General features: G+C 44.3%; 1 protein-coding gene across 1 annotated transcript in view; it reads right to left on the bottom strand.

The window, feature by feature from the left end:
- Window positions 1-26,938, bottom strand: part of LOC124800691 (transcription factor Sp8-like) — a 229,751-nt gene that overhangs the window by 89,621 nt on the left and 113,192 nt on the right. The window contains exon 2 of the mRNA XM_047263015.1: window positions 24,851-24,928. Coding sequence (XP_047118971.1) covers window positions 24,851-24,928 — 78 coding nt within the window. The remainder of the gene's footprint in view (window positions 1-24,850; window positions 24,929-26,938) is intronic.

Raw genomic sequence — 26,938 nt, 5'->3', positions numbered from 1 at the left:
CTTCGGAAACGCGTGAATGTCAAGAGAAATATTTGACGCTACGAATATTTCATAGAAATGACAGTAGCGTCCATTGTGGCCCAATGAAGCATAATAGGACCTTTATTAAATTTTAAAAAATCCGTCCGAACAGCCCTCTGAAGGCCCTATGGCACTGACCACCGTGTCATTTTCAGGTCGTCAGTTGTCGTGACCGGAGCCGCTACTTCTCAATGGGCCGGCTTCCTGCAGCCCGCGTGTCAACAGCGCTCGGCAGACCTGGAAGGTCATCCATACGAGTGCCAGCCAAACCCAACAGCGTTTAACTTCAGCGATCTGACGGGAACCGGTGTTACCCTTACGGCAAGGCCGTTGGCCTTCTAAACCTCTAGCAGAAGATTTATCAGATGGGATAAGCAGCTCTACTGAGACTGTTCGCTGAGGATACTGTTACTTACAGAAACGTACCGCCTTTAGGCGGTGGTAAAGAATTTCAGAAAGAGTTGGCCCAGATTTCTACTCGAAGAGAAGAAAATTCTGTTCAGATGTGGATAAGTGTAAGACCACACCTGTAACGCAGAGAAAGAACCTGCTCCTATCTGACTTTCTGGGCCGGCCGGTTGTAGGCGCTACAGTCTGGAACCGCGCGACCGCTACGATCGCTGGTTCGAATCCTGTCTAGGGCATGGATGTGTATGATGTCCTTAGGTTAGCTACGTTTAAGTAGTTCTAAGTTCTAGGGGACTGATGACCTCAGAAGTTAAATCCCATATGCTCAGAGCCATTTTTTTGACTGCACGGCTACAAGATTAGTGGTTAACACCTTAAGCACTTCCGATGGGACTAATAATAAGAAGCGATATGAAAATTTTTTGTAGCTCAATTGCCTGGTGCAAGTCTTTCAACTGGACACAATTTCGGTTTTCCAACCGGGGGCAGGGGACTACGGTTTAACGTGGAATCCGAACAACGTGTCGTTTATGGCGAATCCTCACATCGTTGACAGGTGGATGCTAGTTTACAACGCTGATTGAGAAATCCATCGTCCGATCGTGATCCAATCTCGCGGTCTCTCGGTTTCCAGCAACGCGCTTTACCACTAGACCACCAGGACGGATAGCGGCAGCCACATAAATTCGATATTAGTGAAGACAAATCGAAGACTTAGATGTGTTGCAATGGTTATGCAGTTCATCTGTAGAGGAACTCGCAAACAAAATGGTAGTGCGACGACGAGGCCCACACAGCGGTAGGTGCCGGCACCCAAGTAGACGGCGTGTTCCTTGACTTCCATATAGATCCGCACTGCCGCCTAATGGACAAAATACGAGCGCACGGAATATCAGAACAACTGCGTGATTCGATTGAAGATTATCTCACAAACGGAACACAGCGAGTAATTCTCAGCAGAGAGGCCTTTAGACGTAAACGTAACTTTTATGATAATTTTCAACCCCAGGACGCCACAGATTCCTTTCTCGGATTAAACTTAACCATTTACTCACAGTCCATACTTCGTGTGCAAGGAAGTCGGCCGATTCGACCGAAGAAAACAAAGTGATTGGAATTTCACCGATTGTCGTCAGAAGTCTGTATGTTCGGGCGATGAGATCGGCTGCATTGCGGCCGTGCAAGTCTGGAGTACTGATTTGAAAAGATCAGCAGTCTTCGGCCGATGTCGGTCGTCGAAATGCACCGATGTTAGTGCCAGTGTTAGCAGCCTCAGGTGCTTACAACTAACTCTACGGACAACTGGGGTAGTGGGGGGGGGGGGTCACAGAGAGAAGCGCTCCATGTCTGTGGACCATTCGTGGAACCATTCTGGCATATTTCGGGAGCTATGAACTGGGGCAATTGCTTGACAAAGAAAGACCTCGCGCGCCGCATATTGCAACCGTACAAACCAATTCAGATGGTCGCACAGCAGACTACGACATCGTCCGCGGCTGAGAGGTGTTGGTAGACGTATCAGAGTTCCCATTTGGTCTCATACAATCGTTCTGTACATGAGAAAGTCCTCATCACCTTCCTGAACGATATGCTGTTACCAAGCAGGTTGCGTCATTTCATGTGATTTTGGGCGTCCACATGCTCTGACATCGGTATATATTAACGTGTACGTGATCCGTTCAGGCGACATTACTCCATGCTTCTAACTTCTAATGGATATGTTCCTACGTCCACCCAAATATCTCTACTCTAAGACATGTAGCAGTTGGGAATATGCATGAAACGTCAGGATGGTTTTCTTCCCTGAAACGAGCTTTCTGTCGCTAATGACTTCGTGGTCGACGAGACGTTAAAGTATGATGTTCCTTCCTTCTTTCACACATCTTCTCCCAAATATTTCCAGTTGGTAACATCTCCTGCCTTGCTCCAAGGTTGTTACGATTTGAATCAAAAGTACCAGCTTTCTTCGAAATTACTGCAACCCATTTTCTGTCCTATCGCCACGCAATGACCCGGCAGTCAACGGTTCTGTTAAGTACATTATAATCTATCTTACTTGTTTTTAGTTACCGTATACGCTACTGCACACATAACATGTGTCACGAATGGAAAAATGTCTAGCGAAACTGGTATTACAAAAGTTTCTGTTGCGATAGAGACCGAGAATAAATTAGACATTCGAGTAACGTTTCTATGGAGCACAAGGCCCTCTTGAATAGTCTTCCCTCTAAGTTGGTCGTTTCTGTAATGCTCAATACGAATCGTAGTTGGTGGCTGGATGAGTAACTACGAGTATTGCATTACAAGTCCCAAAACAATTGCTGTTGAATGCCTATCGTTGGTAAGATTCCTTAGGGAGTGAGAGTGGTGGGGTAGGGGACAAGGACTTAGGGGACTGATAGTAAACTCATCTCTGACAGTGGTTTATGTGAGTTCAAAAATGGCTCTGAGTACTATGGGACTTAACATCTGAGGTCATCAGTCCCCTAGAACTTAGAGCTACTTAAACCTAACTAACCTAAGGACATCACACACATCCATGCCCGAGGCAGGATTCGAACCTGCGACCGTAGCAGTCGCGCGGTTCCGGACTGAAGAGTCTAGAACCTCTCGGCCACCGCGGCCTGATTTGTGTGAGTGAAAACTGACAAGTTGTGTCGTGGTTCGGAATCACCTTAAACTGAAGTTCCCTCTATAACTGTCTGGGAAATTCATTTATTAAATTCAAGCTATCGAGGACATACTACTGCGGTGGCACCATATTTAGGAACCCACTGCCGTATTTATGTTAACAGGGTGCTGATTACCGCATCATCTGAAAATATCATTGTTGAAAGCGTTTCAGCTACGATGTATTCTAGAACCGAACTTGGCGATAGTATAGAGAGCTGCCCGACAGTCCTATTTCACAGTAATTTGACCACTACACCAATTCGGGATTGTTTCGTTGCCTCTGCCCCTTGACGCGGCAGTACACAGGGGGGTCTCGCCAGTGGCGCCGCCCTGGAGAAGAGCGCTAGGCCCGGGCCACCCATTTCAGCATTCGGGGCGCCTTTGGCCGGCCGCATCGATTTCCGCGTCCCACTCACTTGGGCCCTTGTGCTCTGCTCGAGGAGCCAGTGAGCCAGTGGAAATAAGGGCCTGAGGGAGAGCTCTTCACCGGCAACAGCCGACAGTCTACCAGGAAGCCGACAGTCCACGATGAAGGACTCACGTGTTCAACAGTGCCTCGCGATATTCTAGGACTCTTTCTCTCTGTTCTGCTGCAGTCGCAGTACGTTTAGAAAGTTATACAATGCTTATTCATCGCTCCTGCACACTGTCCATTCAGGTAGTATTATTTCGTCTTTCAGTTGTTACCTGAAATAGAAAACATGTTTGATTATATCTTATGAGGAATAACCTTGCGCAGAGCACAGTTCTACAGTCTTTCGTCTTTACTAAGTTATGCTTTGACGCTGGTGCGACATCAACAGTGAATTTGTTTCATTTGCTTAGCTACATTTGGTTGTTTATATGGCATATGGGATATGCATAATTGTGGGTCACGGATGATCGCCTAGTAAGCAGTAAAACAGTGCATGTCTTTACATAGTGAAACAGATGTTTCCCCGTCACACTAAACACGAGCAATAACAAAACAAAAGTCACGAAATTTTCGAGAAGAGTGCTCGTCTGCAAACGGCTAGATAATATTTTAACTGGAGTTCGGGGGAAAACTGTAAAATGACAAAACACAGAGAGAAAAGGCGTGCTATATCCACCGTAAGCAGCGACGCGGACAACCCGAAGCAGAGCTGCGTAAATTAAATTAAGTAAACCCTTTGATGACGATGCAACAAGTCGGGAACTTATGGTTGTTGGGTTGGGTCGTTTTTTGGGGAGGGAGACCAGAGAGCGAGGTTATCGGGCTCATCGGATTATGGAAGGATGGGGAAGGAAGTCGGCCGTGCCCTTTCAAAGGAACCATCCCTGCATTTGCCTGGAGCGATTTTGGGAAATCACGGAAAACATAAATGAGGATGGGCGGACGCGGGATTGAACCGTCGTCCTCCCGAATGCGAGTCCAGTGTCTAACCACTGCGCCATCTCGCTCCGTAGGGAACTTACGTGAGTCAAAGTTACTGACGATGAAATTGTGTTCCGCTGAAGGTGTCATTTCCAAAACACAAGAGAGGACTCAACAGCACACAACAGCTGCCTGAGGGCGTAGGGGAGGCTGCGAACAGACGCGAAACAAACGGGAGATTACACATGTTTGCGCTCTTATGAGGGTATTCTCAGTGCAATCCAGAAATCCTAAAAGGAGGCTGTGTCATCTTGCTTCCTATCGTCATCACTCACATTTTTTTTATAACGCACAATTTGGAGTTCGATAAATTTCTAACTCTCTAAACCTTTGGCAGAGAGATCGCTGGCGCACTGACAAACTACGTTCCTCAATGCGTTGAGTGTTTCGCAGTCGGAGGAAAACGTGACAGTTTACTGTTCGTGTTTGAACTGCGGTGGTTTCCCATTGGCCTGTATCCACAGTCACAAAGTGCTATGAACTCTGAGGTTTTACGGAGAAAGCTAGTGTACCTCGTCTACGTTTACAACCAATTGTATCGCAGTAGACTTGTATTCAGTCTTTCTTTTTGTTTTTAGTAGAATAACGAAGCGTTACATTTATGTTAACTTGGGAATGATCAGAGCCACATAGCATAGTCTGGAAGGAAATCAGCTTTCTTGCTGTACTTTATGACCGTAGCACAAGAGCGCTGCTTTCCGCTTTTCCCACGCCGATCGAGCGGAAGTCGCCGGCAGAATGCTGCGGTTATCGCACAAAAGGCCTCGTGTTACAGTGCCCGCGACCACTGTGGAAACGTCGTTGAAATGGGACTTCCGCAGAGTGGTCCCATACAGCGCCGGTCGCTGTAACAAGACGCTCCCAGGACCTTATCTGCAGCGCACCTCGAGGTTTCGCCATGAGCGTGTTTGTCGCCACAGTTCCTTGCGACAAAGGACAGTTTGTGTGCCTGCGCGGGCGGGTGTCGCATTTCCGAGGGCATTACGGGGACTGGCCGGCTCTATTGAGCGGCTCAAGGCTCAAGGCTGTGCTGCTCCACTGCGGGCAGCCAGACCTACCGATCCGTAGCACTCGCAGAAACCAACAAACACGACGTGGCCGTTCAGTTATCTCTCATACGGCTCATCCGGAGGGACGCAGTTAACGGAACGAATAAAAGTGGGACCTATTAATCTCAAATGCTCTTCTCACCAGAACTAACATACAATTAGAACTGGTCATAGCAGAAAGGTCTGTAACCAAAATTAATCAAAATTTCTCTCATTTTTGCTCCCTGTAGCAAGAGACACGATAGAGACTTTTATGTGTCATTTTCTGTCCAGACCTTCTAACACAACAGTTCTGTATTCCACATACTTATCTGTAACTTATGCTAGCAACCTATCTCAGCTTTCTCTCAAGCCGTCCTCACACCGGACAATGCAGCTAACGTTGACGTGGCCGAATCCGAAAAAACTCTCGAGACACAGCACCCACGTCACATGGGACGTGCGAATTAACGTGATTCGCGACGGTGGCGCCCTGCAGCGGCTGTATCTGGTTCGTAAGGCACACTGTTTGCTAACGAAAATGGACGCCTGTAAAATTCCTAAGTTAGCTCCGTTAAAACAAACAGTTCCTTCCTTGTCCATATGCTACTCATGCCGTTCTGTCTGTAGTGTGCATAAATAAAAATTACATCGGCTTGTAAAGCTTCAAAAGTCGGTGTTCAGTGCACGTCAATAAGAAAATCAGCTTATAAAATTTCACAAAATCGGAGTTCAGTGTCCGTCAATAAGGGAATCAGCTTATAAAACTTCACAAAATTGGACAAACTCTCTCCTGTGTGTGTGTGTGTGTGTGTGTGTGTGTGTGTGTGTGAGAGAGAGAGAGAGAGAGAGAGAGAGAGAGAGAGAGAGAGAGAGAGAGAGAGAGAGAGCACTATATTTACGAAACATCAGCTTATACGGAAAAGACGAAAAAAATGTATATGCAGCGAGATAAGAACCTTCTAGACACTGGTCCGTAACTTGGCGCCTCTATCATCTACGCTACGCAGATGTCGTGCGACGAATGACACTGTATTTTATCTTACCATCTTCTGAAGGCTTTGCTCACCGACGTCTTATTAAATGATCTTTAATTATCACAAATTCTTCCGAGAACGACGAATTTTTTATGACTCTTCAATGCCCCGTTGCCTTAAAATGGCTTACTTTTGTAACACGTGAGTTATCCGTCGTTTTACTGTAACAAATCGTGCCAATAACGAGGCGTTTTAGAGAGATCTTGAATGTGCTGTTGATTAGAAACAGCATATATATTCATAGCGTTTATGTTATAATAGAAAACCAACCAAAACATGGACTTCAGGTGAAAATGACAAATGAAATAGGGCGTCTCGCAAGTGCTGCTTGTGAAGCACAGAGTATTCTTCCTTACTATTGGCTCTACTTTATGTGGCACATTGCCGAAACATCGCTGAACTTATTTTGTGTTTCACGTGACGAAATGGCTCCTCAATGTGAAGTACCAGGAAGTGACGTCACACAGCTCTTACAGCTCCACGTCAACGTTAGCTAACATGTTCTGTATGAAGATAGCTTTACTCTACAGAGTTCTCTACAATCTTCTCCTCTGTCATTTCCATTCTGTTTCTGATGATACTAAGGGCCACTCCAAATATGGTAAACGAATTCGCACTATTATGATTACTATTATTCTCTATTACTATTGTTAGTATTGATCATTATAATTACCCTATTTTATTAAAATAATGTCGCGGATGACATAACTGGATCACGAATGAGCATAAAAATTGACAGTGTATTGTAAGAATTTTTTGTTGTGAAATTCCTTGTATGGTATGAGAAAGGGCAGAAGGCCATAATCTGAATAGGTTAATAACGAAATAAATAAATAGACCTATAAGAGCATCTATTTTCCACCCTCTCACCACTTCACATACCTTAGTAGGTGTTAGGGATATAAGTGTAGATATTTCTACTTATGACTGAGGACAGCGTACTCAAAACATTACATCAGTATTTTTTTCATTTGCTGACTAATACACCAATTATAGCTGTTATGGGTCATATGCTTTTAGGTTGGTTAGTATCTCCAAGCCGGCTTGCCACAAGCAAGCCGTTAATGCATAATATCCCCTGGGCAGGAGATCAGATACTGAAGTGTGGATGTGAGAGCACAAAACGATAGTCTGTGCTACCAGGTAGTTCCCTTCACAGTTTATTTACAACAGTGCAGAAAAAATCAGGTAGCAATATATGTCATGTGTTTGCTAGAAGACTGGTAAATGCTGAGAAAAAACAAGTCTCGCATTGAAGTCGGTACATATTAAAGTACCAATTATCACGGTATCTACACTTATACCCCTAACACGCCGTACATAAGGCTTACTGTCCATTGTTATACACTTTCGAATTTAGGCGGGCACCACTTTGAATGTTTGCTCATTTGCTTATAAACCGGGAAATGCAACTCGTTGTCCGGCTTTTCAATGGTTTAGACAGATACACGCAGCACTTAGCTCATTGTTTCTCAACACAGCATCAGAGATTACAGAGACAAATACGACCTTGAGAAACATGCTCATAATACCAAAACGGGAAAATAAAAGATCGTTACAGATATCCGTAAGTAAGTGTATCATTACTCATCATAGTTTTCTAGGAAATTATTTTATCACTTTTTACTATATGTCTTAATCCTACGCTCAGTCCTCGTCGTGTTTCGACCGTGTTGTTACACCTTCCCAAGGAAGAGACCTCTTTGCTACATCTGTGTTAATGAAAAGCGAGAAGTCAGAACCTCTACAAATGAGAAACGCCTGCAGAATGCCGATGGGAGTGGTATTACGTCATACTAACCGAATGTGCTTATACATATCACATGATTTTCGTCTACATTCAGGGTAAAGAGGCCAGGACCTTCACGGAAAGAATACGTAGGCAGACGTGTGAGACACTCCACCACCAGTGCTGTGCAGAAGACCAAACTGGTGCATAGTGTGTGTGCAGCGCACGTTAGTCACCAAGAAAGTTTTGACAACGGCGCTTTTCTCGTCCACTGTCACTACGAAGAAACATTCAGCGATTACTACATGCAATTTAAGTTACTGTTAGAAAGTGTGACTACAGGAAGAAGTGCACGATTCATCATTGACGTCTTTCGCTGCATATTTAATGGATCTGAATGTGATGCAGTAATCTTGGGCGATTGTGCAGACTGTAGTAATTCGCGAAGTCAATAACTTTCTACACGCAGAAAAGACTTTTGAAGCTGAAAATTTATCCTGGTGCCCTGGAATCGAAATGAGCGCGTTTTGCTTTTCGAAGGGTTCGAGTAGTGCGTTCTTAGACCATTACAGAAAGACGATATTATGTTAAGTGAGATTTGGTGCCGTTTTAACTTATTGAAGATTTCTCTGCTGTAGACACCAACGCTCTCCACCTAGTTTAAGGAATTAATTCGGGGTGACACGATCAGATAGGGAGTTACTGTTCTATGGCCAGTGTTACGTTCACACACATCTTTATGCACGTTATTATATCTCCCTTCTGAGCTAGAGTTCCCTATTATTCCAAGGCGAGCGCTAAATGTAAAAGTATACATCTCATTAATATTATTAACAGGAAGCCTGGAATGAAGCCACGGAGAACCTGTAATGTATCCGGCATTTGAAACGTCAGTCTGAAGCAGGAACGATATATAACTGTGCAGGTTATCAATAAATAATATCTGATTCGGCATATTCTGTTCAGCTAATTCACAAGCACAGTTAGACGATTTCTGAAATTACGGCGGATTAAAGAGGTATCAACGCGCTCCAATTCATTGAGTATAAATTCCGATACAAGCGTTACGAGGTCCGGTTTGTACCGTTGCGAGGGCACATTTCCAGATGTTATGAAATGATTTAAGATCGGCTGTCAATTATGCAAATGCTGTGGTGTGTTGCTCCCCTCGTATCGGCATTCGTGAGTTTTATCTAGTTATCCAGAGAGCTGTAATGTGGAGAAAGTAAATCGGTATTTATGAACATCGCATACGGATACATAAGGGCTGTACTAGACCACCACGCTAAACAGATGACGCAGACTGACGCAGGAATTTATTGCAAAGAAATTGACTTTCTCTCTTCCATCAATGGAGTTTCGCCCGAGAAAACCTGTGACTGCATCACAGGTTATTCGCCTCCCAATCGCCATTGAAGTTTTGGGAGAAGAAAAGTTAACAGAGTTTCGATACAGCTGAATATTTTGAATTTCACATTTTTTCAAAATGTGATCTATTTAAGATATGACGAAGCAACCAGTGTATTAAATATGCCTTCTAAATATCGTATAGGCTATACTCAGACCATCTTTCCCGACTGAATGTTGTAAGCATGGCCTTGTAAAATGCCCAACTTTCTTTCATGCACATGGACATATAAGTCGACTTAGAGGTGTCCAATATTGACAAAGTGTTACATAAGGTCCCATACGTGAACAGTATAATGGAGAGCTGTTAAGTTTAGAGCAATTCTAAGATGATCGAAGTCCATGCTGTAATTTATCCACTTTATAAATGAAAGCACACATGACACTGGTGTAATATTCTACAATATTTGTTATTTATTTCACAATTCGGTTTTCGGCTGTTACGCCATCATCAGGTACGAAGATAAATATGTGCTGTAATGAAACTTTTGTAGGATCAAAGATTATACACTAGTGCGTCTATAGAGTATCTCCGTTTCCAAAGATGAAAATTATTGATGTTAGATTTAGTAATAAAATGAGAAGAATTATTTCAATGAAAAGACGATGTAAGATTATTTAACTAAGATATGTGATAATTAACTAACGAACTCTATAAAAAATTACAACAGTTGTTATTAGAAGAAAATAAATTGAAGAACAAACTTTGGTGACATATTCCAAGGTGGAGGCCGAACAAAATAATCTTGTCTTTAACATGTTCTAAGTTACAAACAGCTAAGGTATGCTAGTGAGATTAAGCGTGAATAAGCTACGATTAGACAAAGCAAATTTTTTAACAGGACAAGCGACGGTATAGTAACTGAAATTAAGGGAAAAATCGTGCATGTGAGTAAGAGGGCTAATTTACAATGTGGCCTGGATGAAATTATGAGCAGTATCTGCAGCAGACGTGGTGAGTGGGTGAACTGTGTCTGGTCATTCAGTAATAAGCTTGGGAAGATGGAAGTAAGTTTACAATTTTCCATTATTTCAAGGCAGTTCATCTTCCTTCCTTTATGGATGTGATGTGATACTTCATGTTGCACCTCGTAACTATGTCCTTCTTTAAGCTGGTGTTCTGCAAAAATACAGTCTCCTTTTCAAGTTACGAACTTCTATGGTGTCCTTTTAAGTGGGGGCAGACTACCCTGCCAGACTGACCTATATAGAAAATCCCACAATTGCAAGTGATATTGTACACTCCTGGAAACTGAAATAAGAACACCGTGAATTCATTGTCCCAGGAAGGGGAAACTTTATTGACACATTCCTGGGGTCAGATACATCACATGATCACACTGACAGAACCACAGGCACATACACACAGGCAACAGAGCATGCACAATGTCGGCACTAGTACAGTGTATATCCACCTTTCGCAGCAATGCAGGCTGCTATTCTCCCATGGAGACGATCGTAGAGATGCTGGATGTAGTCCTGTGGAACGGCTTGCCATGCCATTTCCACCTGGCGCCTCAGTTGGACCAGCGTTCGTGCTGGACGTGCAGACCGCGTGAGACGACGCTTCATCCAGTCCCAAACATGCTCAATGGGGGACAGATCCGGAGATCTTGCTGGCCAGGGTAGTTGACTTACACCTTCTAGAGCACGTTGGGTGGCACGGGATACATGCGGACGTGCATTGTCCTGTTGGAACAGCAAGTTCCCTTGCCGGTCTAGGAATGGTAGAACGATGGGTTCGATGACGGTTTGGATGTACCGTGCACTATTCAGTGTCCCCTCGACAATCACCAGTGGTGTACGGCCAGTGTAGGAGATCGCTCCCCACACCATGATGCCGGGTGTTGGCCCTGTGTGCCTCGGTCGTATGCAGTCCTGATTGTGGCGCTCACCTGCACGGCGCCAAACACGCATACGACCATCATTGGCACCAAGGCAGAAGCGACTCTCATCGCTGAAGACGACACGTCTCCATTCGTCCCTCCATTCACGCCTGTCGCGACACCACTGGAGGCGGGCTGCACGATGTTGGGGCGTGAGCGGAAGACGGCCTAACGGTGTGCGGGACCGTAGCCCAGCTTCATGGAGACGGTTGCGAATGGTCCTCGCCGATACCCCAGGAGCAACAGTGTCCCTAATTTGCTGGGAAGTGGCGGTGCGGTCCCCTACGGCACTGCGTAGGATCCTACGGTCTTGGCGTGCATCCGTGCGTCGCTGCGGTCCGGTCCCAGGTCGACGGGCACGTGCACCTTCCGCCGACCACTGGCGACAACATCGATGTACTGTGGAGACCTCACGCCCCACGTGTTGAGCAATTCGGCGGTACGTCCACCCGGCCTCCCGCATGCCCACTATACGCCCTCGCTCAAAGTCCGTCAACTGCACATACGGTTCACGTCCACGCTGTCGCGGCATGCTACCAGTGTTAAAGACTGCGATGGAGCTCCGTATGCCACGGCAAACTGGCTGACACTGACGGCGGCGGTGCACAAATGCTTCGCAGCTAGCGCCATTCGAAGGCCAACACCGCGGTTCCTGGTGTGTCCGCTGTGCCGTGCGTGTGATCATTGCTTGTACAGCCCTCTCGCAGTGTCCGGAGCAAGTATGGTGGGTCTGACACACCGGAGTCAATGTGTTCTTTTTTCCATTTCCAGGAGTGTATATTCCACACTCTTCCAAAGCTGAAGTGCTGTCTTTACCATTGGGCAAAAACTGTCCAACAGCTTAGTGCACATAAAATGAGGTTTTAAAGTTCCCGTATTTAAGCTTTCTAGCTATATTCACTATTCCTCTAATGGGCGTGATCAATGACCAGCTGCGTTGGCGTCTTGAAATATTCTACAGCCATGTGTGAGACAAGAAATATAGTTACACGTTTGGTATTCAAATCGAATGCGAATAATGCATCGTTAGTCGTCTCAGCTGTGTCAACTGTTTCTCGTTACCAGATGCTGATACGCAACGGCAATTCTAAACCAATGCAGGCGCGTCAGCATTTGATACAACAGTCCTTTACGCCCCCACTGTCTTCCCTTTATCAAATACCGATAAATCCTTTTGCTTATCCATCCTATTCTGCTGTTTACGAGCGACCAAATTAACAGAGTCATCACCATGGAGCTATGTGATGATTCGTTACAAACATCAAATGGTCACTCAGTGGAGAGTTAACAGACTAATGAGGTGGTCATAATCTGCGGTGCGTATCAAATGTGATCAGCTATCTCAAGATTTAAATTTGTCCAAGCGAGTGCGGAATACGACTTAAAATCCGTAGTAAGATTGGATAACTTACCAGACCACAGGTCATAAGTCTGCACCGCGGATTCGATCCAGGTCTGGACCACCTACCTTCTCCACAAGCTAGCACCCTGCCCGTCAAGTTATGCAAGTAGTTCAGTTGTCCAGTTTAGACAATATTGAGCGAATTCAGTTAACATATTTTGACAATACTGAGTACATGACAGCTTTGTGGCACCATACGATCTGCTGTGGTAAATGAGAATCTTTATGCCCCGAGCGTATTTCGACAGCGAGCTATGACTTAAGGACGTCCGTCGTCGCCGGGTATCAGTAACATGCGGTGGCCCACATTTTCCGGGAAGGTTACTTGCAAGGGTGCCTCAGTCTACTTACTGTGCACAGAGGCAAACAGTTCTGAATATTCGCTACTTCGGAACTACTCTCTCCTGGATCGGAACACAACCTTTAACCAAAACAGCACAGACTCTTATAGCCCATGAGTTAAATAGTCAGTTTGCAAAAAAAAGTATCCGTAATTTACATTCCCCTTTGTTAGAGATCGGGCTGACAGTGGCCGAGTTGCCGTCCTTCAGCCTTTGCTTATAAAAAGAGAAAGTAATATAAGCAGGGAAGTGTGACAGCACCGCTGTTATTATCTGTACACATACATGATCTACAGAGCGAGGTGGCGCAGTGGTTAGCACACTGGACTCGCATTCGGGAGGACTACGGTTCAATCCCGCGTCCGGCCATCCTGATTTACGTTTTCCGTGATTTCCCTTAATCACTCCAGCCCAATGCCGGGATGGTTCCGGCGAAAGGGCACGGCCGACTTCCTTCCCCGTCCTTCCGTAATCCGATGAGATCGATGACCTCGCTGTTTTGTCTCTTCCCCCAAAACAACCCATACCAACACAAATGATCTGGCGGACGGGATGAACAGGAGTATGCGACTGTCTGCTGATGATGCGGTGGTGGACGGGAAGGTGTCATTGTTGAATAGCTGTAGGAGGATACAAGATGACTTAGACAAATTTTGTAGTTGGTGTGATAAAAGGTCGCTAGCTTTAAATGTAGATAAACATGAGCTAATGCAGATGAGAAACAAATAGTAACCTGTAATGTTAGAATACAGCAATAGTAGTGTGCTGCCTGACACTATCACGTACATTAAATATCTGCTGTGACGTTGCAAAGGATATGAATTGAAAAGATCATGTAAGAATTGTAGTAGGGAAGGCGAATGGTGATCTTCGGTTTACTGGGAGAATTTTAGGAAAGTGTGGTTTATTTGTAAAGGAGACCACATGTAGTACACTAATGGGACTCATACGAGTGTTTGGGATCCGCACTTGGTCGAATTAAAGGATGACTTCAAAGCAGTTCAGAGATGGGCTGTTAGATTTGTTACCGGTAGGTTCGAACAACACACAAGTATTACAGAGATGTTTCGGGAACTCAAATGACAATCTTTGGTGAGAAGGCGACGTTCTTACGAGGAACACGACTGAGAAAGTTGAGAGAACCAGCATATGAAGCTTCCTGTAGAACGATTTTACGCCGCCAACATATATTTCGCGAAAGGGTCGAGAAAATAAGATAAGGGAATTTAAGCTCATGTGGAGGCCTATAGACAGTACCGAGCGAAGTGGTGCAGTAATTGGCACACTGGACTCGCATTCGGGAGGACGACGGATCAAACCCGCGTCCGGCCATCCTGATTTAGGTTTTTCGTGATTTCGCTAAATCGCTTGAGGCAAATGCCGGGATGATTCGTTTGGAAGCGCACGGCCGACTTCCTTCCCCATCCTTCCACAATTAGATGGGACTGATGACCTCGTTGTTTGGTCCCCACTCCCAAATCAACCCTCCCCCCTATCTATAGGATAGTCATTTTTCCTTGCTGTATTTGGGAATGGAACAGGAAAGGAAGTGACTAGTAGTGGTACAGGAAACCCTTCGCCACGCAACGTACTGTGTCTTGTGGAGAATTTATGTACATGTAGATACTTTATAGTGGAATGAAATACTAATTAGTTCATGATATGACAAGAGGGTGGGCTTGCGCGGCAATCCCCTTCTTTAATAAGACGTTTGCCTGTATATGACTCCGATGTACTGTTGTTTATACACTACTGGCCATTAAAATCGCTAGCCGGCCGCGGTGGTCTAGCGGTTCTAGGCGCTCAGTCCGGAGCCGCGCGACTGCTACGGTCGCAGGTTCGCATCCTGCCTCGGGCATGGATGTGTGTGATGTCCTTAGGTTAGTTACGTTTAAGTAGTTCTAAGTTCTAGGGGACTGATGACCATAGATGTTAAGTCCCATAGTGCTCAGAGCCAATAAGCCATTAAAATTGCTACACCAAGAAGAAATGCAGATGATAAACGGGTATTCATTGGACAAATATATTATACTAGAACTGACATGTGAGTACATTTTCATGCAATTTGGGTGCATACATCCTGAGAATTTAGTGTCCAGAACAAACACCTCTGGCCCTAATAACGGCCTTGATACGGCTGGGCATTGAGTCAAACAGAGCTTGAATGGCGTGTATAGGTACAGCTGTCCATGCACCTTCAACACGATACCACAGTTCATCAAGAGTAGTGACTGGCGTATTGTGACGAGCCAGTTGCTCGGCCACCATTGACCAGACGTTTTCAATTGGTGAGAGATCTGGAGAATATGCTGGCCAGCTGAAATCACACCCGCCTCCCAATACCTAAATCCCATCCATTAGTCCTTTCTCGAACACATATTGAAGTCGTAACATTTATCGAAACATGGATTCTACACTACTGGCCATTAAAATTGCTACACCACGTAGATGACGTGCTACAGACGCGAATTTTAACCGACAGGAAGCAGATGCTGTGATATGCAAATGATTAGCTTTTCAGAGCATTCACACAAGGTTAGCGCCGGTGGCGACACCTACAACGTGCTGACACGAGGAAAGTTTCCAACCGATTTCTCATACACAAACAGCAGTTGACCGGCGTTGCCTGGTGAAACGTTGTTGTAATGCCTCGTGTAAGGAGGAGAAATACGTATCATCACGTTTCCGACTTTCATAAAGGTCGGATTGTAGCCTATCGCGATTGCGGTTTGTCGTATCGACATTGCTGCTCGCGTTGGTCGACATCCAATGACTGTTAGCAGAATGTGGAATCGGTGGGTTCAGGAGGGTAATACGGAACGCCGTGCTGGATCCCAACGGCCTCGTATCACTAGCAGTCGAAATGGCTGTAACGGATCGTTCAGCCGCGTCTCGATCCCTGAGTCAACAGATGGCGACGTTTGGAAGACAACAACCATCTGCACGAACAGTTCGACGACGTTTGCAGCAGCACGGACTATCAGCTCGGAGACCATGGCTGCGGTTACCCTTGACGGTGCATCACAGAGAGGAGCGCCTGCGATGGTGTACTCAACGACGAACCTGGGAGCACGAATGGCAAAACGCCATTATTTCGGATGAATCCAGGTTCTGTTTACAGCATCATGATGGTCGCATCCATGTTTGGCGATATTGCGGTGAACGCACATTGGAAGCGTGTATTCGTCATCGCCATACTGGCGTATCACCCGGCGTGACGGTATGGGGTGCCTTGGTTACACGTCTCGGTATCCTCTTGTTCGCATTGACGGCACTTTGAACAGTGGACGTAACATTTCAGATGTGTTTCGACCCGTGGCTCTACCCTTCATTCGATCCCTGCAAAACCCTACATTTCAGCAAGATAATGCACGACCGCATGTTGCAGGTTCTGTACGGGCCTTTCTGGATACAGGAAATGTTCGACTGCTGCCCTGGGGAGCATATTCTTCAGATATCTCACCAATTGAAAACGTCTGGTCAATAGTGGCCGAGCAACTGGCTCGTCACAATACGCCAGTCACAACTCTTGGTGAACTGTGGTATCATGTTGAAGCTGCATGGGCAGCTGTACCTGTACACGCCATCCAAGCTCTGTTTGACTCAATGCCCAGGCGTATCAAGGCCGTTATTACGGCCATAGGTGGTTGTTCTGGGTACTGATTTCTCAGGATGTATGCACCCAAATTGCGTGAAAATGTAATCACATGCCACTTCTAGTATAATACATTTTTCCAATGAATACCCGTTTATCATCTGCATTTCTTCTCGGTGTAGCAATGTTAATGGCCAATAGTGTATATACATAATAGATGTTTGAGACTTGAAAATATCTGTAAAATCATACAGTTTCATTTGATTTTGTGTTATCATCTGGGCAGCATTTGGGAGTACTCCTTGCGTCCTCCCGGAATCAGCAATTTCGAGTGACAGATCCTGGAGCCAGTAGGTGAGTGACACGTGCGTCTGCCAGCCAGTACGTCACCGCAGGTTTTTCCGCGGCGCGGCCACAGGTGGGCGGGCGTCACTCACCGGGCAGGCAGGTCCCGGCGACCGGCCGTCCGACTGGCAGCGGCGGCAGCGGCAGCGGCCAGCCCAGGGGCCACGGGCTGTAAATTTGTCCGAATGCCCGCCCGTGCGCCATTATGCAAATCGTATGTGGACACAGCTCCAACTTATCACTATTAAAGCTTTAAACTGGTCGGTAAACAACTTTTACGAGCTACGACGTCGCGTAAAAGGACGCACGCCGACTCACTTCCGTTTCGCCACACGAGGGACGGACGCCAGCCGTGAGACGTCAGCACGCCGGACAGTGGGGTGACGACGTCCCTATCCTGTCTGTGTCAAGCGGGATAGGCAGTAAGTGCCGTGAAATGACAGACCAACTACTGAAATAATGCGGAAGTGTACAGACCTGAAACTCCCCTTAGAGCCCTTGTCAGTATCAAAGAAAAGTGTTACGGAAAATGTCATAAAACTTAACAAGCGACAGAATGCAAACATGCAGTGTAAGTTTCCTATGCTTCCACGGCCAGTGTGAATTTGAATAAAACTATTTTGGGCGTTAGGCTGCGTTATTATAAAATAGTGAAACAACCGTATAGCCTATGTTTAGATCGTATTTGCAGCGGTTCTGGACCATTCCGGCCTTTGTCTTACGTAATACAGAAAAATCATGGAAATGCTGAATGTGGCTGGCCGGTTAGGGATTTGAACCGCAATCCTACCGCATACTGTCCATTGTCGCCAGTTTCTTCATATCAAGACAGACACGACTTGTAAATACAAGAATGGGAGAAATTAGAGTCACCTGTTAGTGAATATGTTTATAACGTACGGCAGTTGTGTAGGTGAAGTCGAGACGAACAAATTGATGCAGGAGACATACGGTCTATGAGTCCGGGCAACGGCCCCAAATTGCCCTACTCAAACCACCTACGCTAAAGCGCATGCACGCTGTGCGAGATTTCGTCAAACACGTTTTGGATTTGATAATGGCTTTCTTCTTGCATTCACAAAGTGTAGAGCTGACATTTCTCTAAATTTTGTCTCAAAATACTGAGAATTTTCACAGCTTAGAATTAATAATTAAACAGTTTTGTTTGTCTGATCTTCTTACTATGAAACTACTTTGCTTGTAAGTGATATGAAGAGATCGATCTCTAAACGTAATTATTTTTTACATAATCGAATGAAACTATATGGTTCCAGTGACCTATTCAACTCTCAGACATATGTGAAGCTGCAAATGAAAATTTGTACGGAGGCTGGGATTCAAACCCGGGTCTCCTGCTCGCTAGGCAGACGAGCTAACCATTTCCCCACCCTAACAGAGTGGTTTTGCACAACTGGACAGACTACCCGAGCACGCCCCATGTACTGTGCCACTATACACAGCCACTGCGCCAGGATGGCTTGGCGGTTCGCGCCTCTGCCTAGTGAACGGGAGACCCAGGTTCGAATCCCAGCTTTCGTACAAATTTTCATTTGTAGCTTCAGTATGCATATACACATTTTTACATGAGATTTACGAAAGTTTTTTGACTTTCATCCCCCTCAGTTGGAAGTTTAAAATTATAATGTTATAGACATAACAGACCGAGCCATTGGCATAAGAGATCGAGAGGATATTGAATATCTCTCATAAGTGCCGTCTGTATACCGATTTGAGGCTATTTCCCAGTTTAATAGACCGCAAGTGTCCTGTTGTTGGTCCGAACTTCCCTGCACCACTGTGGTATCTGCTACACAGTTATCGTTTACACACTGTATATTCAAATGAGCTCTTAAATTTGGGTCCTTGTATACAGATTTACAGTCCTTGTGAAGTGAGACAGCCGAGATGGCCTGTGGCGCAAAATTATTTACTTATTTCTTAACTTTTATTGAACAGGATATCAGTCTCAATGACACAATGTCAAAATATGTTAGAACTTTCACATAACTTATTAAGAGAGAGCAAATCAATTAAATAGGAAATTTCAGAATGAAATGAACACTGAAAACAATATTTATGAATTCTCCATATTAGAATGAACTCCACTTTACAAATCTTAAATAAACAACTAAAGGCTAATTAGTAGAACATCACACGCAGTCATCTTGAAATGGTTGGGAAAAAACATGAAAACTTCAAACTTTCAGTTTCCGGTTTTATAACAAAGGAAGCTGTAAAAATCGAAAGGGAAACATATACGTTGAGTTAATGCAACAGACGGGGTCCTCTCAACAGCTGGTTAGCCAACAGTTGTTATGTACAACTATTGTTGTATTTCTGTAATAGTTTCAAACTGATAACAAATTTGAGATTCGTGTTCTTAAGCAACTGTTCTATTTTATTAAATTTTTTCTTTAGTTATTGAAGAGTTCTAATGGTGTGTGACAGTAGGTATTACTGGCGAGTATCTTGTATCTATAGTATACATAGCGTTTAATGGGTATAAGTGCAGATAATTTTATATCATATGATACCTTAAAATGTAAACACACCAGTGTGTTGGTTGTTTTTCCCTGCATCGAACAGTCTTCCCACACACACACAACACAAACTTTACGACCTGATGTTTTCAGTATGGTCGTAACTGTACCAAAAAATTGGATTACGCCTGTCAATATAGCCTAACCATTTTGCGTCTACATAGTCACGTTTCAACACTTGACCTGCAGCCCGGAGGAAAATAAACGGTAATGTCTTGCTCTTGCCCCATGTACTTGGAGGTCCTAACGAACCAAAAAAACATAAAACTTGTAATAGCTACAATTACTAGTCTGCAGATGAACTAAATACGAATGTAATGTTCAGTACACTGTCCTCGGTCATCAATAGAAATCTCTGCAGATATACCGATTTACCTTGTATAACTGTGTAACAGTGTTCATGTACCCTCAGCTCACAATTCTATCTTAAAATGAAGACTAAATACTTCACTCTAACCGAGCGACCGCTACGGTCGCAGGTTCGAATCCTGCCTCGGGCATGGATGTGTGTGATGTCCTTAGGTTAGTTAGGTTTAATTAGTTCTAAGTTCTAGGCGACTGATGACCTCAGAAGTTAAGTCACATAGTGCTCAGAGCCATTTGAACCGTTTGAACTTCACTCTATTTGCAGAATCTCCTAACTTGTGATAGGTAGAAATTATGCAAGCTAAAGTCCAAATTCAAATTGTGTGCAAAAGTAAAAACAGCGAATCTACCCTGTCTGAATACCAATAATTCCGAGGGAAATGCATATAGTGTAATTTTTTTTCGGACCCTCGTGGTCGCAGTCGTTTACACATATTTTACATCCAGACACCTCTAACAAATCTGTGAGGTCTTTTCTAGCGGCTTAATAGATCCGCTTGTTATATTACTTCTATTAACTGAGGGCGTTCTTTGTGCTTATTTATTCTTCGGCCTATGGGTCGGGAAATTACACGGCAATAAATGCTCAGGCGTTTACTGAACAAAAAATCCTGCCTCGGGAGAACAAATGACAGAGGAACCGGTTCCGAGAGTGGGATACGGTCTTAGACGTAACAGAATTGTTCCTGCGACCAGGAACTACTTTACGGGATGTATACTTATTGCGTCCAACAGACCACTAGTCAGTTGGATTCGCTTGAGCTTATTGCTTCTGCCTGTCAGCGTCGCAGTGACTGCAAAGTCAGCAAAGCTCTGCCACAGAGCAATGGCAGTTCGAATTGGCGTCCTTAGTCGGATGTCGATGTCGTGTTGATGGCATAATTCTCAGTTACAGTAAGTGACATACTGAAAAAGAGAAGACAATGGCACAAAGTCAATTCCTATAAGAGAACAGGCAAATAAGGTATTAGCAGTAGTTTACAAATAATAAATCACGTTGTTAGTGGTTTGCAGAGCATGATTTCTGCCGTTATGGAGAGAAGGTAATTGATTCGCTACTGAAATGTGTTTAAGAGGCTAGCTGGCACGAATGGATCTATTTGTGATGTAATCTACGAGGGCTGTTCGGAAAGTAATGTCAGATCGGTCGTGAAATGGAAACCATAGTGAAAATCAAAGGTGTTTTATTTGCAACAGTTGGCTACATCTTCTCACTATGTCTCTACATAATCGCCGCTCCGACAGACATTGTACCAACTTTACAATACGCTTTCTTCCAATTCTCTACTCCCACCTGCAGCTTGTTGTCTTCGTAGACAGAGGTTCGTGTGATCAGAGATGAATATCAGAGGGCTGTATGGCGAGTGGTCAAACACTTCCCACTGAAAACGCTGCAGGAGCGTCCTCATTACCCCTACAGTGCGTGGCCTAGAATTGTCATGAAGAATGAGATACAAAATAGTTACGTATTGTGGGCTGCATAAAATCAGGCGAAATCTGTCACAGGCAATCATACTTGGCGGGAGCCACTATTTTCTAGCTATCTACACGTGCTCACTGTGCGTTCAGAACTGAAAAGAACGACCTGGCGCGATCGACGGGCATACTAGAGAAACTGTCCGACGCATCTGTGCCAAGCTTCATCGGAATTTCGCTGTGGTTTCCATTTCGCGACCGATCAGATCTTACTTTCCGAATAACCTCCTATATTTGCAATGTCTATCGAATAAATACGCATAATGTGCCAACAAACACTTGTCTATTGTATTGGGAATGTAATGTGCCTCAGCGAGCATTTGACTAGAAAACCGTATGGTTAAATTTTAGCCTGATCGTCTGCTATGGAAAGTCTCATAGGCGAGTGCTGTTAATCGCTACTGTCAGATTACAATAGTTCGCTATTTGACATTAAACAAAGGCTTTTTTTTATTTTACTCCTGTTGTTGTCTTTTTTCCGTAACACTGCTGCCCACGTGGTTTCAATGTCTTCATATACATTCGGTTTAATAACTCTAGGATCGTATGTGTTGAAGCGATGAGTGACCTGATCCATATTTTACTTCCGTCACATGAGGACTGCTGGGCTAATGCAACATAATTCAAAGATAGTGCGTGATAAGTAACGGTCTGCAGTTTCACTCCCGCCTGTGGATGAAATTTCATGATCGGAATATGAATAATAACGGAAATGGGAGGAGTTTAATTTCCAACATATCTGTATTATCGTATACAAGGTAGGCATAAGGCACTTGTGTGTGCAATGTCCCAATAAGGAATTTAATTTCGATTGACCTCTCTGCATTGTTCGGTGGGAGTGACTAACGACCCTGTACTTTAGTCCCATTAGGCACATAATCATCATCAGCAGCAGCATCAACACCATCATCAACACCACCACTATTCGGCGGCAGTGTGCTGTGAGTCGTGACTCGATTTCACCCTCCATCATCGATAAATCAAACGCAAGACTGCAGTATACACATCCCATGACATTCATTGGACTCACTCTTTAAGAACGTATGAATGGTCCGATCCGTACCTTACAGATTATGAAAACTTTCGCGATTAGGCAGCCTGAACCAGCTCGCAGTCTACTACTCAAGTACCGTACAACTTTAGTTAAGAACATAATATTTATTGAATTTTCATCTCTTTTTTTACCTTGACTTGAGGTTTAACATCTTCCCTTTTACTTCAGATCAAAAATGGTTCAAATGGCTCTGAACACTATGGGACTTAACATCTGAGGTCATTAGTCCCCTAGAACTTAGAACTACTTAAACCTAATTAACCTAAGAACATCACACAATCCATGCCCGAGGCAGGATTCGAACCTGCGAGCACCAGACTGAAGCGCCTAGAACTGCTCGGCCACATCGGCCGGCTACTTCAGACCAATCGATTATTTATCAATTAATGGACAATGTGGTATCGGACTCCGTTATCTGAATTAGAAGCATAGTAGGCTTTGATGAAACTAAGGTCGCATAGACCAGGGTTTCCCAGACGGTGGTACGCCTGCCACTTGTGGTACAGGAGGACATTTTTGGCGGTACGCGTGCCAGTAAACAAAACGTGTACTGATATAATCATTCTCTTACGGTACTTTGTTCTTGAAGTAAAATGACAGTGGGAAAACTGACTGATAAGAGCATGATTCTTAGAAGTTTAAAGAAAATGGAGTTTCCACAGGATGCTTGTTTCGGAGTGTACGCAGGAGACATCAAAAGCGGACTGTACTCTCCCCACCCATGCCGTCGCTGTCTTGGCTGGGAATTATTCATCTTGTTTCGACGTTGGCGGTATTTTGATAAGGCCTTCTCGGTGGTTACTCGAAAGTTTTCGTACCGCTATGCAACTGCTGCCAACTTGCGCGCTGCACCAACGTGTGGCGTTGGATTAGGCATTATGCAGTGAACGGTTTATTGTTGTTATTGACGCTTTATTGGGCGTTACGTTAAATGGCATCGTTACACGAAGGTAGCTGGCGTCTGGAATTGATTTTGCAGTCTGAATTACCGTCAACGTTTGATTTGAATCTGACCTTTTTTTTTTTTTTTTTTTGCTATTTGGACTCTAATTCACTATACTCCATATTCACCTTACTATTCTTTTGCGCAATTGATCTATATTATTTGTGCTGTTAAAATTAAATAAATATTTTAAACGTCATACCTCTCTTACTCATTTAATATTTGTATCAGAACCGGCTAAATTTAATTTCATATTGTTTACTGCAAAAATGTGCCGCACGCGAACTTGAACGACTCTTTAAAAGCGCTGCCACGAAATCTCGTTACTTGTCAGCGTCGCATTTCTGCCATACATGAAAGTTGATCAGCACGACGCTAAACCCGTATGTGTGTTGCCAGCGCTGAGCAAGGTGGCCAAATTAATTATTCCCCCCGTATCGTTCCTCACTTCTGCGGCAGTCGCCTTTCAAGCTTCCACACCCCCACCCCACCCGACCCCTCCCCAACCAAGGGTTCGTTAAAAAGTGAACAACCATTGTGGTACACCTAACTTTCTAAATATGTAAAGTGTTACACAGTGAAAGAAAGTGTGGGAACCCCTGTACAGAATATGAATGTATGAGGAACATTAGTGAGGAATAGAAGTAGATATTTAGAACTTTTCTAGTGGTGTCAAATCAGTGATTAAAATTAAAACTTTTTGCATTTCCTTGCGCATTTACAGTTGCATTGCTTCGCATGTACGAGATATAACTGATCCATAACGTGTCTAGCTTAATATTAAAAGTTATTTGAGAACTACACCAAATTTAAACAATCATTTAAAATTTTCGGACTTTTGGCTGTTGACAGTGGAGCAAAACGAGCAACAAAAAGTTGCATTCTTTCGGAACTTTCTTCTTCAGAATAACTGGCTAATGAGTGACTTTGCCGAGTTGCAGTGTGTACTACTCTGGCGACAACACAGTTTCAATCCTGCTGATAGAACATGACTCACTCTACATAGGAAACATCCATTCAGCTTTGAGTAAGCGTTAAGTGAATCTAAAATGTTAAGAAGCAGAGAAGAGGAGAGCAGACGCAGAGTACAACTCTCTGAGCAACCTGTGAGGCTGCGAGGCACAAGAAGCGAGCAGCAGGAGGTAGAGAAGAGACAGAGGCAGAGAGAGAGCGAGTGGCAGAGAAAGTGGTGGGTGCACTTACCAGGATCTCCTCGACACTGACACTGGGCCACACTTTGCCCTTAGCCAGACCGACAACCTCCACCGAGCCATCTCGGACCTATATGCACAACAAGAGCTCGCGTTAGTGCGGCCACGTCGCAGGGCGCTAGCCAAGGGGGTTAGTTAACAACACAGCAAGCTTCCCACTCTACTTGTTAGTGCCTCCTTTGCAACACAGTCACAATCAACGGAAAAAGATTGTAGCCATCTGGTGGATAATTCACATTCAAAAACTCTGTTATACACGGAGGTTCAACTGCCCCTGCGCATATGTATTATGCAATGCGCAACGCCTTCAGAAACCACATACACAATTTTTATATTCTCGCGCTCGCTACAAGCAAACTATTAGTCCTACAGAAAAAATTAACAGGACCGTTTCGTCGGAAATTTAATGTAGTTTACTTTTGTACCGGGATACGTTTTCCTGGAGGCCATAGTTTCCGAATTATTCAAGAGAAACGGACAAAAGTGACCTTCAAACCGTCTTTTTCTTTAACTCGAAAATCCTGCCATCCAGCGAAAACGCATCCCAGTACAAGATTTAACTACATTAAACCTTCTACAAAAAGGTCCTGTTCATGTTTTCTGTGGGACTAATAGGTTGCGTTTACTGGACGAGAGAATTTAAAAATCTCGTGTGATCCTTGAAGGTGTTGTGGTCTTCACTAAAAGTTTCATAAGTAGACGCGGTTCAATCACCCTGTAGAAACGAAGTTGATGCGAGTACTTTGTTTACTTCCAGTAGTTACCATTCGAAAAAGGAAATGTTTTTCGAAGCAATATTTCCCCCCTCTTGTTGCTGCATACATAGATGCAAGTGCATTTATCAAAACAAGCCTGCCTGCACAAAGATCGCTTCACTTTGAAGTAGATTAAGGTACCAGTGTACTGGAACCATAAATTGTTTTAAACCTGAGCTTTGACTGTGGTTTTTCAGGTGATCGATTCTTAAATGAGTACCTCTCCAAACATAGAAATGCAAGTATCATCTACACCGTCGCTTCGAAGAATGGAGAATGTGATTGTGCTTCTTGGGACAGCAGCTGTCATGACAGTAAGAATATGGAAAAAACCTGTACGACGACTTCTGGGCTATCTTAAAGAGTATGGAAAAAACCTGTACCACGACTTCCGGGCCATCTCAAACGCCTTATGAGTATCAGAGATGCAGCACTGAGGACGTACAAACCTCACCCGACCTCTGATAATCATCTTACCTACAAGCAACTGCGCAACCGAGTTAGTCAGTCTGAGAGAAATGCAAAGTTCAGGTACGCCCGCTCGTTAACTGAGGCTTTTCTCAGACCTACCGTCCGATGGAAAAATCTACGAAGTCTAGGAATAGGCAAATACAAATCCGTAGCTGAACCTCTAGTTCCTGTCGAGGATCTAAATGAGTGTTTTGCCATGCCGATATCTTTACTTGACCTACTCACAAAGGCGCAAACCAGCGATTTCCTTAACTGGTACAAATGGGAAATTTTCTCTGCAGCCGGTAAGCCCTAACACGGTCAGGAAGTCAACTGCGCGAATTCCTTTGGCAGCTGCAGGGCACGATAATCCAACAATCCAAATGATCAGTTTTGTCGTCGATCCACTACTGTCCAAGATAAGGGCAGTTTTAATTACTCTCTGGCCTATAGCATCTTTCCAACAGCCTGAAAGCGAGAACTCATAAAAATATTACCAAGATTGATACTGCGGAGCAACATACCGACTGAAGAACGCATTTCCATTTTACCAGCATTATCCGAGGCTTTAGAATAGATAGCTCACGATAAGATTATTGATTATTTAACATCAGATAACCTTTTAGATGAATTCCAGTCTGATTTTCAGCAAAATTGCAGCACGAGGACTTTTCTTACAAAACGTAATTGATGAAATGAAACAAGCTATGGACAAACAAATAACGACTACTTTGTGCTTTTCGGATTTCAGCAAGGCTTCCGGCACTGTCAACTTCGATATTCAACTTGTTAAACGCACAAGTCAAAATTTCTCGTCGAGTGCTCTACAGTAGTTCCACATCTCGACAACAGTGTATAATGAGTGGAACAAAGCG

The sequence above is a fragment of the Schistocerca piceifrons genome, chromosome 1 (assembly GCF_021461385.2).
Source record: "Schistocerca piceifrons isolate TAMUIC-IGC-003096 chromosome 1, iqSchPice1.1, whole genome shotgun sequence".
Taxonomy (NCBI): domain Eukaryota; kingdom Metazoa; phylum Arthropoda; class Insecta; order Orthoptera; family Acrididae; genus Schistocerca; species Schistocerca piceifrons.
Note: the sequence above shows the minus strand (reverse complement) of the source record. Positions and strands in the feature narration are given on the sequence as shown.